Source organism: Myotis lucifugus, unplaced genomic scaffold, assembly GCF_000147115.1.
Source record: "Myotis lucifugus unplaced genomic scaffold, Myoluc2.0 scaffold_94, whole genome shotgun sequence".
Classification (NCBI taxonomy): Eukaryota; Metazoa; Chordata; class Mammalia; order Chiroptera; family Vespertilionidae; genus Myotis; species Myotis lucifugus.
Window position 1 is genome coordinate 12,889 of NW_005871142.1, and position 13,371 is coordinate 26,259.

The 13,371-nt window shown below is 54.9% G+C and overlaps 1 protein-coding gene across 1 annotated transcript in view; it reads left to right on the forward strand.

Annotated features, from left to right (window-relative positions):
* DNMT3A (DNA methyltransferase 3 alpha) overlaps positions 1-13,371 on the forward strand; it is a 69,751-nt gene that overhangs the window by 1,967 nt on the left and 54,413 nt on the right. The window contains exon 2 of the mRNA XM_014458347.2: positions 6,821-6,930. Within this exon, the coding sequence (XP_014313833.1) occupies positions 6,821-6,930 (110 nt within the window). The remainder of the gene's footprint in view (positions 1-6,820; positions 6,931-13,371) is intronic.

Here is a 13,371-nt window from a genome sequence, read left to right on the forward strand (position 1 = left end):
GACTGGTGCTGACACAGCTTTGTGTCCATGTACTTGCAGTGATGGTCAGCTGCCCCCCACGGGTGGGGAAGGTGGGGACAGCTGGGCCAGACTCCTCCTGGTACTGGACCAGGCTGCCCTGGGCCGCAGAGCCGCTGGCCCTTCCTGGGAGAGCAGCAGGTGGGGTGCTCGGTTAAGACAGTTCAGAACAGAGAAAGATGTTTCCCTGGGTGAAGAGTCAGTAGTCCCCAGGTCCCAGCCCGAGGATGCCACTTACTGGAGATGTGACTTCAGGCCATCTGGGCTTGCGCTTGCTCAGCTGTGAAACGGGGATGGTAACTCTAGCTGTGCCTGTTCTGCAGGGTGTTGCGGAAGTCAGATGAGGTCATGGGCATGGAAGTGCCCTGCAGACAGCAAAGTCTGGTCCAATTATGAGGGATTACGATTGCTATTATTATCCACCCATAGTAACTGCTCTGGCTCAAGCAGCAACAAACACATACCCAGCCCCAGATCCCGGTGCAGATAGAGCGAGCTGGGAGACTGGGGCTGGAGCACGCCCACAGCACACATGCTGGCTCACCTGGCACACCTCCCTGGCACCTCTGGGCTGGCTCCCGCAGCTCCAGGAAGTTGCCCAGGGAGGGTGGGTAGAGACACTGACAGCTGCCACAGCAGCCTGTGAAAGCCAGGCCTTGGGCTGGGGTGCCTTGTTGCTGCAGAGGGGGAAGATGGGCTTGGAGCCCAAGGATCCTGGCAGAGTTGCCAGGGGTACCTGGCACAAAGCAGCTGCTTGGGAGCCAGAGGGAAGGGGTGTGGCCACCCGCTGGCCCCTCCACCGCCTGGCCCCACGTGCCCTTCCAGCTGCCCTCCAGGCCACGCCTCCATGCACCTTTCGCTCCTGTACTTCCTGGAGCTGCCAGGCCTTTGTTTATGCTGTGTCCTCTGCCTGCAATGCTCTTTTCCTAATTTCCTCTCCTTTTCTCTGGTCGAAACCCTTGCTTTAATCTGCCTTGAATTATAAATTGTTGTAAACCAGTGGTTCTTAGAATGTGGCTCTTATCCATTCACCCATAGATGGACACTTATGTTGTTTCTTGGCTATTGTACATAATGCTGCAATGAACTAGGGGTATAATGTTAAGTGAAATAAGTCAGAAAGGGAAAGACAGAGGTATATGATTTCACTCATATGCGGAATCTTAAAAGAAACTGAACAAACGAAATAAAACAAAAACTCAGAGAACAGATTGGTGGTTACCAGAGGGTAAAAAGGTTGAGGGGTGGGCAAAAGGGAGAGGGGGGTCATTTATATGGTGATGCGTAGCAACTACACTTTTGGGGGTGATCACTTTGTAATGTATACAGATGTCGAATTATAATGTTGTACACTTGAAACTTACATAATATCTAGAGGCCCGATGCACAAAATTCGTGCAAGAGTAGGCCTTCCTTCCCCCAGCTGCCGGCACCAGCTTCCCTCTGGCACCCGGGACCCGGGCTTCTCTTACAGCCCCGGCTTTGTCGGGAAGGTCTTCCGGAAGGACGTCCGGTGTAATTAGCATATTACGCTTTTATTATTATAGATTTAAAAAATGTGATTCCTAAACCAGCCACACCAGCACCTGGAAAGGTTCGACATGCAAAAGCTTGGGCCCCACCCCAGACCTGCTGACTCAGAAACTCTGGGGAAAGGGCCCAGCCATCGATGCTGTAACCAGCCCTGTGGGGGGTTTGAGAAATACCGGTGTGGGTAATAGCCATCCCCACTGCTGCCTGTGGAGGGCAGAGCCCCGGGGACCTAACTGGCACAGAGTAGGTGCTCAGGAAATATTTTGCGGATAAAATAGAGAAGAAAATGAGAGGGGGCGAGACCCCTTCACTGGAGAGCAATCCCAGAGCCCAGGATCAGGAGGTGGGGTGCAGAGCTGTGGGCGACGGGCTGAGGTGGGCACGCTGTGGCTGGGCGTGCACAGAGAGGTCTGTGTGTGTGGTATCTCCCTAGCAACTGCCCAGCATCCTTTCTCCCTGCAGCCTCCTAACCATATGGGGGGCTTCTTGGGGAAGCTGGGAGGAGGCCAGCTTTGGGGGTCTGAGCTCCTATGCTCTGGCCAGGGTGGGTCACTGAGTAAATGTGGGCCACAGCAGAGCGAGGGGAGCTAGCCTTAGGGGAGATGGTGGGAGGCCAGGAATCTGTGTCCTGGCTTAGAGAGGATTAGGGAGGCAGGGCACCAGGTCCCGTGTGGAGGGGAGAGAGAGGGGCAGAGGCAACAGGAAAGAGGACCAAGAGCATTCCAAGCCTCAGGGCTGGAAGGACCTCCTCGGATACCCTTGTTATGAATCAGTGCCTGGCCGGGAACCCACGGCTCTGGCTGGATCCCGATCTTGCTGCTTCCCAATCTCTTTTGGCCCAGATGCATTCAGTGCTGATGATCTGCCAGGTGCTCTTTGAAGCTCTGTACTTGCATTCTCTTGTTTCATTCTTATAATTGCTCTATAAATTAGGCACTATTACTTTTTATCACTTAATCTGGTCAGCAAGAAGGAACCCCGATTACCATGCAGAAATGGTCCCAAACAAAGGCCCTTGACGTTTCAGGACCGGCAAGCCGCAGCCCCCATCGGCACGTGGAGAAAGCCTTTGGGGGCCCTGTGCCCTGTGCCGGACTGTTACTCCTCACCTCAGGCCACATGTGCTCGGCGCCTTGTTTCCCCTGTTGAATTCAGCTCAGCCCAGGAGAAAGGGGTGGAATGCCCTGATGCCACGCCACCTGTCCAGGTCCTGACCCGGCTGAGAGTGTGGGGATCCCCAGGGAGGCTGCCGTGGACTGAGCCTGTGCCTCAGGCCACTGTGGCGCAAGGTGCTTTATGCCTGGACCAGCATTCAGGCCTCGGGCAGCCCTGGGCTGTGCTTGAGAAACCAAAGGTCCAGGAGAGCCTGGGTTAGGACTCGCACCCAGGTCTGAGTGACGCCAGGCCCTTCCCCTCAGGCCCTGGAGCACGGCTTTGTGAAAAGCATGTTGTTCTCGGTCAACATATCATTCTTCCTCGATGTAGTCATAAGTCACAGGGCAAAGAGGGAAGCGGCGTCTGGTGCTCCGGCCCTGACTGTGTTCACACGGCCAGCTAGGGGCTAAGCCACCGAGAAGGGTGAGCAGGTGGCGCGGGGCCGCGACCCTCGAGGAGGCAAGGCGTAGCAAGGGGTTCATTCTCGCCTCTGTCATGGGACCCGTTTCATTCAATATCTTTGCTGAGCGAAGGAATTTAAAATATGCTTATCAAATCTGCAAGTAGCACCGAATTAGGAAGCGTCGCTAATACTCTGAAAGGGGAGACTCATCCACAGGGACTGGGAGCAGCTGGAAACCAGTAACGAATTTAGCAGGAACAGATCTGAGCCCAGGCTGGTTTCCTCATCTGTCAAGTCAGGGAACTAATTAGTCAATCCCTCCACTGGGAACTGGCAGGAGGGGCTGAACTTCTACTTCGGTGGGCTTTGGGAGGGCAGAGGCGGGCTGGACTTTTGACTCTGCCCTTTACTACAAATAACTTCAAGAATGTTTAACCTCTCTGGGTCTCGCTTTTCTCACCTACAAAATGGGGCTGATAGTAGCTGTCTCACAGCCATGTTGCAGTTAAGTGAGGTAATAAATATGGGAAGCTGACGTGATACTCACTCAAGAATGGCTAACCTCCTCCGCTCCCACAGCACATCCCAACCAGAACTATTCTCAAAAAGTGCATCACTCCCTCCTTGCCCCATGCAGACCCCAGCTCAGGGCCCTGCATATGCAGCCATCACTCACTGCGACAGACACACCCGCCATCTGGCTGCGACTGCTGCAGGGAGATACTCAGGGACACTGGAGCTCCGCGATCTTTCCAAAATGCAAAGCTGATTATGTCACTCGCAGAGCTTAAGCCCCTGCTGAGGGGCTCCCAGGAGCCCACAGGATCAAGCCAAGCTCCTTAGCCCGTGTGAAGGAAGGCCCCTCAGGATCTGGCCAGCAGCCTGGGCCTCCTCTCTCCATTGCCTTCCTCCCACCTGTGTGCAAACAGACAGCACCAGGTGTGAAAGCGGGCTGCTTCCCTCCCCAGCACCTTGGCATAGACCAGCCGTGGGCAAACTGCGGCCCGCGGGCCGGATCCGGCCCGTTTGAAATGAATAAAACTAAAAAAAAAAAAAAAAAGACCGTACCCTTTTATGTAATGATGTTTACTTTGAATTTATATTAGTTCACACAAACACTCCATCCATGCTTTTGTTCCGGCCCTCCGGTCCAGTTTAAGAACCCATTGTGGCCCTCGAGTCAAAAAGTTTGCCCACCCCTGGCATAGACCCTTCCTTCTACCCCAGCTACCTTTCCCTCAGGTTGGCCAGCAGACCTTGAATTTTCCAGCTTACTTCCTGGATTCCCTTCTCCTGGACCTCCTCCTCCCATCCCCCACTTAGAATGAATTCATAGGTCCTTCTCCTTTAGCACCCACCACCCAGCACTGCAACTGCCAACTACTGTCCTAGCCAGGCCACCAGCTCCTTGAGGTAAGGGACTGTGTCTTGTTCACCTTGGCACCCCCAGTGCCGAGACGGATGCACCTGACATAGGGAAGGCACTCAAAAATACTTGATGTGTGACTGTCACATAGGAGGTGCTCAATAAATGAGTTCATACACACAGAGAGGCACACGTACAAATCCACTAGCCTGCACAGGTGCAACCATGCATGAGGCTCCAGTGCCACTCTGATCATTATGACTCCAGTGTGCTCTCCAGGCTTAAATATAATCATGTCACTTTACATTTACATATGTAACTCTTTACAGCTTTCAAAGCACCTTCACATGTGGTGGCCTGTTAGATTAGGGAGCTACCGTCAGCCCCTCTTGATGTCTGAGGCTACGCTTTGACCTACATTTTAACTCAGCTCACTGGATGGATTATTTTAAGTCACATACAACTTCTCTTTCTGATGAGCTGTACTATGGCGATAATAATCTCTCAAATTTATGGTACATGGTAATTAACAAAGCATTTCACATACATTATTTCATTTTTATTCTTACACTTTACAGGAAGCAGAGATGGTATTATTCTTTTTCCATTAGACAGGCGGGAAATCTGAAGCCCAGAGAGGTTATCTAACCAGGAGAGAGCCAGGAAGTGAGGCCTTTAGAATAAAAATTTAAGTATTTTGATTCCCAGCCTATGGGTCTTTCCACTACATACCTACTGCAGTGATGGCGAACCTTTTGAGCTCGGCGTGTCAGCATTTTGAAAAACCCTAACTTAACTCTGGTGCCGTGTCACACATAGAAATTTTTTGATATTTGCAACCATAGTAAAACAAAGATGTATATTTTTGATATTTATTTTATATATTTAAATGCCATTTAACAAAGAAAAATCAACGAAAAAAATGAGTTCGCATGTCCACCTCTGACACGCGTGTCATAGGTTCGCCATCACTGCCCTACTGTGCAGTGTGCTACTGACACATGTGAGCAAGTGTGCACACACACACACACAGTGCAATTATAAGCATGCAGGCAAACCAAGGTGAAGGTACACACCGGCCTTCACGTGCACACATCCACACACAGCTGTCCCAGGAGCCTCACACCGAGACACGGTACCCATCTCTCCAGAGAGATGCATCCCACCGAGCCCGCCCCCAACGCCAGCCAGCCAGACGTACGTGCTCCTTCAGAACGTACACCGGATGCTCCTGACCCCGCATCCGCTGAGCAGATGTCTCAAGTTGGTGTTTGAGTAGAGGGGATGAACTTGACGGATCTAGCCAGCCACTTGCCCAGGCCCCCTGGGACACGAAGCATGTGCAGCCTTTGCCAGCTGGCTGGCTGGCCTCCCAGGGCCCGCCTGTGATTGTGAAATTCAGTGAAACGAATTGGCTTCTCCGGCCAGCAGAGCCCTGTCTGGACCGCCTGAGTACCAGGTCTGCAGAGAGATAGCCACAGGGCCCCGTACACACACACTCACGCACGCATGCTCACATGCACGGCCTGCCCAGGTGGGGCCTGCAGAGAGGTGAGCAGCAGGTGTGCTGCTAGACGATGAGCAGGGAGGGACGGAGGCTGACGGTGTGAACGGCCGCATTACACGCGTGGCACTGGAATCACTGTAAATGCTCATGCTTCCACACAGCCCTCCAGAGCCGCTGGTCTTTCTGATCTCGGTCACCTCTTTCATTGGCTGCCTAGTGGACCTCATAATAATAACTGAGGGGGGTCAAGGTGAACCAGGACATTGACCCTGAGATGATCCTGGGAGGTGACAGGCATATGCAGTGCTAGCTCCACATGGCAGACCCTTCAGGATCTATTATATTTACAGCATCTGCAAAAGGCCTCATTGCCTACTAGTCCTCGTTCCAAGTGTTGCATGTACTGCCAGTATTCATTACTAAATTTAATATTGCTTTCCTTGTGATGTTATTCTTTTCAATAAAGATGATTCATTAAATAGACCTCTAATTTAATTTTGTACTGTGTAAGACTTTCTTCCATATAAATAAATTCATATCCAAAAACACCATCTTTGTCAGTGCGTGTCGTGATTCTGCAGTTCAGAAATGTGGCCACCAGGAGGGAGAGCTGCATTTGCACGGGGTATCTGGGTCTGCCCCTAAGGCCCCCCCCCCCCAGGGTATATTTAAATGAGGCGCTCAGGGTGGCTCAAGCTTTTCCTGGCAGAAGGGGGTGAAGTTTATCCCTGCCATGGGGGGACCACATGGCACAGGCCGGGAGCGGGGCTGTGGTGGGGGTGGGACGGGGAGGAGGCCTGTTGGATCCAGCCGTGGCTTCACAGGCTGTGTCTGTGCCCGCAGGAGGGAGAGGAGCAGGAGGAGGCGCGTGGCAAGGAGGAGCGGCAGGAGCCCAGCACCACTGCACGGAAGGTGGGGCGGCCTGGGAGAAAGCGCAAGCACCCGCTGGTGAGTGTCGTGGCAACCCCACAGCACACACGGCAACCCCACAGCACACACGCACACACGCACACACGCACACACGCAGGGATGGGGGTCTCGCAGGCCCCTGGGTATGTGAAGACACTGCGATGTGGTCGCTTCTCCATTCCTTGAGCCCCTCAACCACTCTCACGATTTCCCTTTTCTACATGGAACTGTGGGTTCGGGCAAAGCAGGGACTTGAACCAGGCCCCTGACTCCCGCCTTCCTTCTGAAAGGGCAGCAAGAATCCCGACAGGGCAGAACTTGCTTCGGCCTAACCTGCCTGCACAGGCCCCGCCCTCCCCATCCACACACCCACCCAGAGGACCGGAGGATGGGAACTGAGATAGGGGCCTGATCAAAGTGAGTAGGGAAGACATGCAGGCTAAGAAGGCCCTTTGTAAGGGAGGAGAACTGGGTCCTGGTTAAGTCCCACGGAAGTGTAGGCACAGGCTGCCCGCAAGCCCCAGGCAGCCAGGTGCTGCTGTCCCCGAGTCTAGGAGGGGCTCGGGTTGCCCACCATGAGGAGTGCTCTGGAGGGCACGGCCTGCGGGCCGTAGCCTGCCTTCCTATGCCTTAAACTGAGGCAGAGCAATGATTATCCGCCAGCACCAGAGACAGCTGGTTCCTTTCTTTTAGCCCCTTCCAGCTGCGAATGGGAAACTTGAGGCAGGAAGGTAAGGAGAGGAGCCCGAGCTCCGGATTTGTGACTGCCCTTCAAGGAAATGCTCTCGGCAGAGCAGAGTCTCCCCTTGGGCAGTGCCAGGGTGAAGGGCTGGCGTGAAAGGAGACAGCTGAGGGAGGGAGGGCGGGCCGCAACAGCTGGGCCTGGGTGGTTCTCAGGGTTTGGGAACCTGCATGGTCGAAGTGCACCATTCCCAATTCTGCTTGAAGATTTGGAGAGGAAGGGGATGGGAGGGGGTAGAAATGAAGGCATTTAACTGTTAATTTTAGGCATTTTAATATTAACGTAAACATGAGTATTTTATGTCCTGGAATGAAAAATTCACATGAAGTTGAAAGATGAAACAGGGAACGTTAAAGGAATGTCCAGCTTGCAGCAGACTCCGGCTGCATCCTGGGGTGCGTTCCCAGGGTGCCCCTCCATTCACCTCCACACGCAGGGCACCTCGTGGGAGACGGGGGGCACCGTGCCAGCTGGAGTGCGTGGGAGCCAGGCTGAGTCAGAGACCACGTGATTGCACACCTGCACATGTGCCCATGACCCATCGTCCCTGATCTGGGTGCTGGGGATAAGAGCCCCCACCTATAGCAAGTGAAGACCTTGCAGCCCTTTGACTCCTCCCTGTGAGCCCCTGGAACCCGCGGGAGGGTACGTCACTGCGAGGTGGGTGCAGCCCTGGGGGCAGGAGGGAGGTGTGTGGAAATGTGTCCAGAGATGTACACAGGAGAGGTGAGAGGGGTACGGCCAAGTGGGGAAGGGGCAGGGCGCGTTCCCAGCCTGGAACTGGGCCCAGTATGGAAGGAGCAGTCTGCATGTGGAGTCCAGCAGACCTGGTTTAAACCCAGCTCCACCACCGACCACCTGGGTAACCAGGTCCCCCTTCCAAAAATCAGAGATGATAAGCATGCGTTCCTCCTAGACCAGTGGTTCTCAACCTTCTGGCCCTTTAAACACAGTTCCTCATGTTGTGACCCAACCATAAAATTATTTTCGTTGCTACTTCATAACTGTTATGTTGCTGCTGTTATGAATCGTCATGTAAATATCTGATATGCAGGATGGTCTTAGGCGACCCCTGTGAAAGGGTCGTTCGACCGCCAAAGGGGTCGCGACCCACAGGTTGAGAACCGCTGTCCTAGACCCAGGGAAAATTCAATGGATTCAGTCACCAAAGAGCTAGTGCTCAGCAGAGATCTGTCCTGTCCTTGCTGGCCAGACCCTCCTCTTCAGGAGGACACAGCAACCTCAGTTTGACAGAAGAAACAGCACTGGGTTGACCGTAGCCCAGCTGTGTGACCCTGGGCAAGTTATGGAACACCTCTGAGCTTCTGTGTGTCGGTACAATATGGCCAGAAGTCATACCTGCCCTGGCCACTCCAGTGGTGCTTTGCATCAGCAAAGTGAGTCCAAACGCGCAGGCCGTGTTCTAGATGACACCTGAAGATAGGCCCAGGAAAGGAGAGAGAGTGTGGGGAAGGCAAGGCTGATGGGAAGGCGTGAGGCTGAGGCAGATGTTGTGACAGGACCCCTTGCACATCGGGAAAGCAGAGAAAGACTGATCCCAAGGAAAGCAGCCAGCACAGCCCTTCCTGGACAGCAGGCCCCGAGGCGGGGGTAGGAGATTGGGCAGCTGAGGAGGAAATTCATGTTACAGCAAGAGGTCAGTCAACCCCTGGTCCCCAGGCCTACAGGCCATCTGGTTCTCTTGTACTTGAGCAAATGCTTGACCTGGCGCCTCCCTCCCTCCCTCCCCAGCAGAGGAGCACAGCAGGGAAGGTTTCTGGGGACCTGGTGCCGCTGTGGCCCTGAGAACGACTGGCCAGGGAGCTTGGAGCAGCTGAGTGTGTGCCATCCAGCTAAGCTGGGAAGGGGAGGGAGCTGGGCTCGGGTCCCAACAGGTGGAATAGAGGGAGACGTGCTGGGAAGCAAGAGAGGACAACCTGGCCTCGGGCTGGGCTCTTTATTTGTGCAAAGGTTGCATGAGCTACATCTGTTCGTGTCCTCGATATCCCTCCCGGGCCCAAGGTTAGGAAATCTTTGCCCCCAAGGCCTATCTGCTCTGGGTGCCTTCCACTCATTCCTGCTCCTGCACCTGCCTCCTGGCTGCACCCTCACCCAGTCCTGACCCCAGGATGGTTTCCCAACCCCCAGCCCTTCCTCCCCCAGGACAAATACTTCATACCTACCGAGCACCTACCGGGGTGGGGGAGGCCGCACAGATCGGTAAGACTTAGCTTTCAACCTAGGAAGCTAGAAAGGAGACCACACATAATTCTACCTAACACAGCCCGTGGCACATCTCTGCTCACGAATCTCCAGGGACTCTGTTTCTTATGGAACAAGATCTGGAATGTTCCATCTGGCTCCTCACCACGGGGTCTCTCCTCCCCCTGTGCTGGTGCTCAGAATCCACCTCTTGCCACAGAAACAGAAACCCCCTCTTCTTGCTGCTCCTTGAACACATCAAGCGTGTTTCCCGGCCTTCTCTTTTCTCTGCCTGCCCCAGAGCCCAGCCCGTCAAGCCGGCCTTGCAAAGGCAGCCCGGCTCAGCCATCACCAACCACACTGATGCTCCCTGTTGAACTGTTTGTAAAATTAATCAAAATGAACACTGAGAAATTAAAGACATGTGCTGTCACCTGTCTCTATACAATTTGAGAATAAGTGTTTAGAAACTTTTATATCAGTTTGATACTATGGCCACATCCAAGTGCATGATTTTGTATTTCTCAAAAGTTACATTTCTTGATGGATTGGGAATTTTTAAAAAAAAAAGGCAAAAATCTAGCCTCTCACCCCCGACAGTTGGAAAAGCAGGTGGAAAGAGCCTGGCTTTCCACGAGATGTGATGTTTGGTGCCACCGGCCTGGTAGTCACTGAGCTGAGCCGTAGAGCACTGTGTACCCACCTCACTGAGGACAGAGACCGTGAACAAATGCTCAGAGCTGTGCAACACTTGATGCCTACAAAGGCCTTTACAACAGTGACTCATGTGGTGCTGACGGCAAACCTGTGAGAGAGAGATGGGGGGCCGCTTTGCCACCTTCCTCACATTCAGATGAAGAGACTGAGTGAGGTTCAGAATGGATGGCCTCCACACCTCCCAACCGCAAAGCCCACAGGGCTCGTCCCTCCTCACCCCCTCCGGTCACGCCGTCCCGAAAACCGGGTGTCCAACATTTCACTTGTTAATATGTGAACGCAGGGCTGTTTGAAAAAGTGTGTAGATCTGGTCCAAAAAGCATACAGAGGAAATAGAACTGAGGAGGGCGATTGACCCAAATACCAGGGAGCCCACGAGGAAATGGGTAAGGCTGTGGTGGTCTGAGGAGGGAGAGGTGGGCCCACCGAGACCCGGCATGGCTTCGTCTGCGGCACTGGCCTCAGAGCCAAGACGCTTTCTTTCGATCAGAGCCGGCAACAGGAAACAGGAAGCCGCTGCCGGGCTGGGCGGGGCTTAGGAAGGGAGCTGGCACCTGAAGTCAGGGCCTGCGGGCTGGCGGGTGCCTATGACAGGGAGGAGGGGACAGTGGCACGCCGGGCCGGTCTCTGCTGGCCAAGGGCGTGAGCCTGCGTGTGGGTGTGAGCAGCGGGGGTGGGCGGAAGAGGCATCTTCCTGTTCGCCGGCTCCCAAGGACGGCACAGAGTGCGAAGCGAAGATGTCCGAAGCAGGTTCCTGCCTGGTCACAAGCCCAGACAAGCCCTGCGACTGCCTTTGTCCTTGGCGCTGCTCACAGCTGGGGTACCCGGAGGGAGGGTTCCTGCCCGGCCCAGCAGACCCTAGGGGATGACCAGCCCTTCGGGGCTCATGGCCTCTTTAGTAGCTCTGTGTACTTATTCACTGAAGATTTATACCCACCAACTCCCTCCAGGGTTAATTTTACTCAGTGGGAGCACCCTGAGGTCACCTCTTGCTAAGAATAACCCAGAAGGGGAGGGCGGGAGGGGGAGGAGGGCAGGAGGGGCTGGGAGCAGGCGCTGAGCTCAGCCAGGCCGGCCCAGAGCCAGCAGTTACTCACTCCACGCCGAACCTCCAACATGACGCCTGAGTGAGTGAGTTCCAGAGGGCAGAACTGCCCCACTTCAGAGCCAAAGACGGGGTACGGGCTGTGGGAAGGCAGGGAACCCTCCTCCGTGGCAGAAGCCGGCCGGGTCCCTGCTGGGGCCTGCTGGGAGTCTGCAGCGCTGGCTCATCTTCCAACCTGACACGACCTTCTGATTCATCTCCAAGTTAAGACAGAGCCCAGATCCCCTCTGTGTCCTGGTCAGAGCAGCTCCTTCGCTCGCCCCCGGAACCCTGGCTCGGCGACTTGGTGCCCTCTGGTTTTTATGCACAACACTTCCTGCAAGCGTGCTCGTTTCGGCAGCGCGCACACTGACACGGGGAGGACGCACAGGAGGCTAGCTCGGCCCCTGCGCCAGGATGACACGCACATTCGCAAGGCGTCCCGTGTCTTGGGCAGTGCCCGGTGGGCGTCTGAAGAAATATGAGTCAGAGCACAATGTGAGGCACTCAGTAGCAAAGTCGTGACTTTTCACTATAAAAATACTTGTGTGAGGCAGTCTGTGAAGTGAAAATGAAGCGGAGTTCTACCTGGGGTATTGGTGCTGATATGTTAACTTGCATTTCCTTCATAAACCATACGCACACACACACACAAACTTCTGAAAGAGTCCTTCCTGGGCCCAGCCCCTCCGGAGTTCCCCTCCCCGCCCCCTCGTGAGCCTGCTGCCCGCCTTACCATGTTTTTGAAGGTGTGAAGAAAACGGGGCTGTCTTTCTCACCAGGTTCGAGACTTTTCTTGTGACTGTGCCCTGCAGATTCACCTGTTCGTCCCCCACCCGACCAGGCAGATCAGCAGCCACGAATGGCTTCCAGCACCGAAGCTCCTGGCCTGTGGGCTGGACGTCAAGTGCGAACACATGTGGGCTTGGGCCTTCGTAGGGGGTAACCTTGGAAGTCCATGGCAAAGTGGGAGGCTCTCCTACCTTAGGACCTTCCTGTGTGAAGTGTGGAGGGGGAACGGGCACGTGGATGCATGTTGTCGGGAGGCCCGAAGGCCGAGTGGAATACGGTTTCGTTTAAGAACAATGGTTTCCATCGTGGCGGGAGAGGCGGTCTGCAGGCAGCCCGGGCGGTTTGCGCTGTCTCCCCTGCAAAGTGTGCTGTGTGTTTCTGGAAGGATCTGAGGGGTGGGGGCCTGGAGTGCTGGGAGGCGTGTTGGGGAAGCTGGCTCTGGCATCCCTGAGCAGGCTGGGTTGAGCACAGAAGAATGCAGGGAGATGGAGGAGGGACGGTGATGCCAGGAGACACCCCAGAGCCCGCCGGGGCAGCAGTGGGGGACAGAACTGGCAGGGCCCGCGCTGCCGGCGCTCCAGAGGAGGGAGAGGAAGGGGCGAGAACAGATGTTTCCAGACCTCAGATATGGCGCCAGGGTTATTGTCAGAGACCGAGACGTCGGAAGGGAGCAGATTCGTCAGGGGCCCTTTGGAAGGCCGCTCCAGACTGCCAGTGGGAGGGGCATCTCAGTGAAGTCCCCAAGTCTCTGTTTTATTGTTTCAAAAAAAAAATCCCTGTATATTTTCATCCCTCCCTGGCCCCTTCCCCAGAGTCACACATTCCAGGGCCACCTCCAGCTAAAGGCAGTCATTTCCCTCAGGCCCCAGCTCCCCCCCAGGTCCCAGCCGCCCCTTCAGGTCCCAGCTCACCCCTCAAGTCCAAGCTGCCCCTCAGTCCCAGC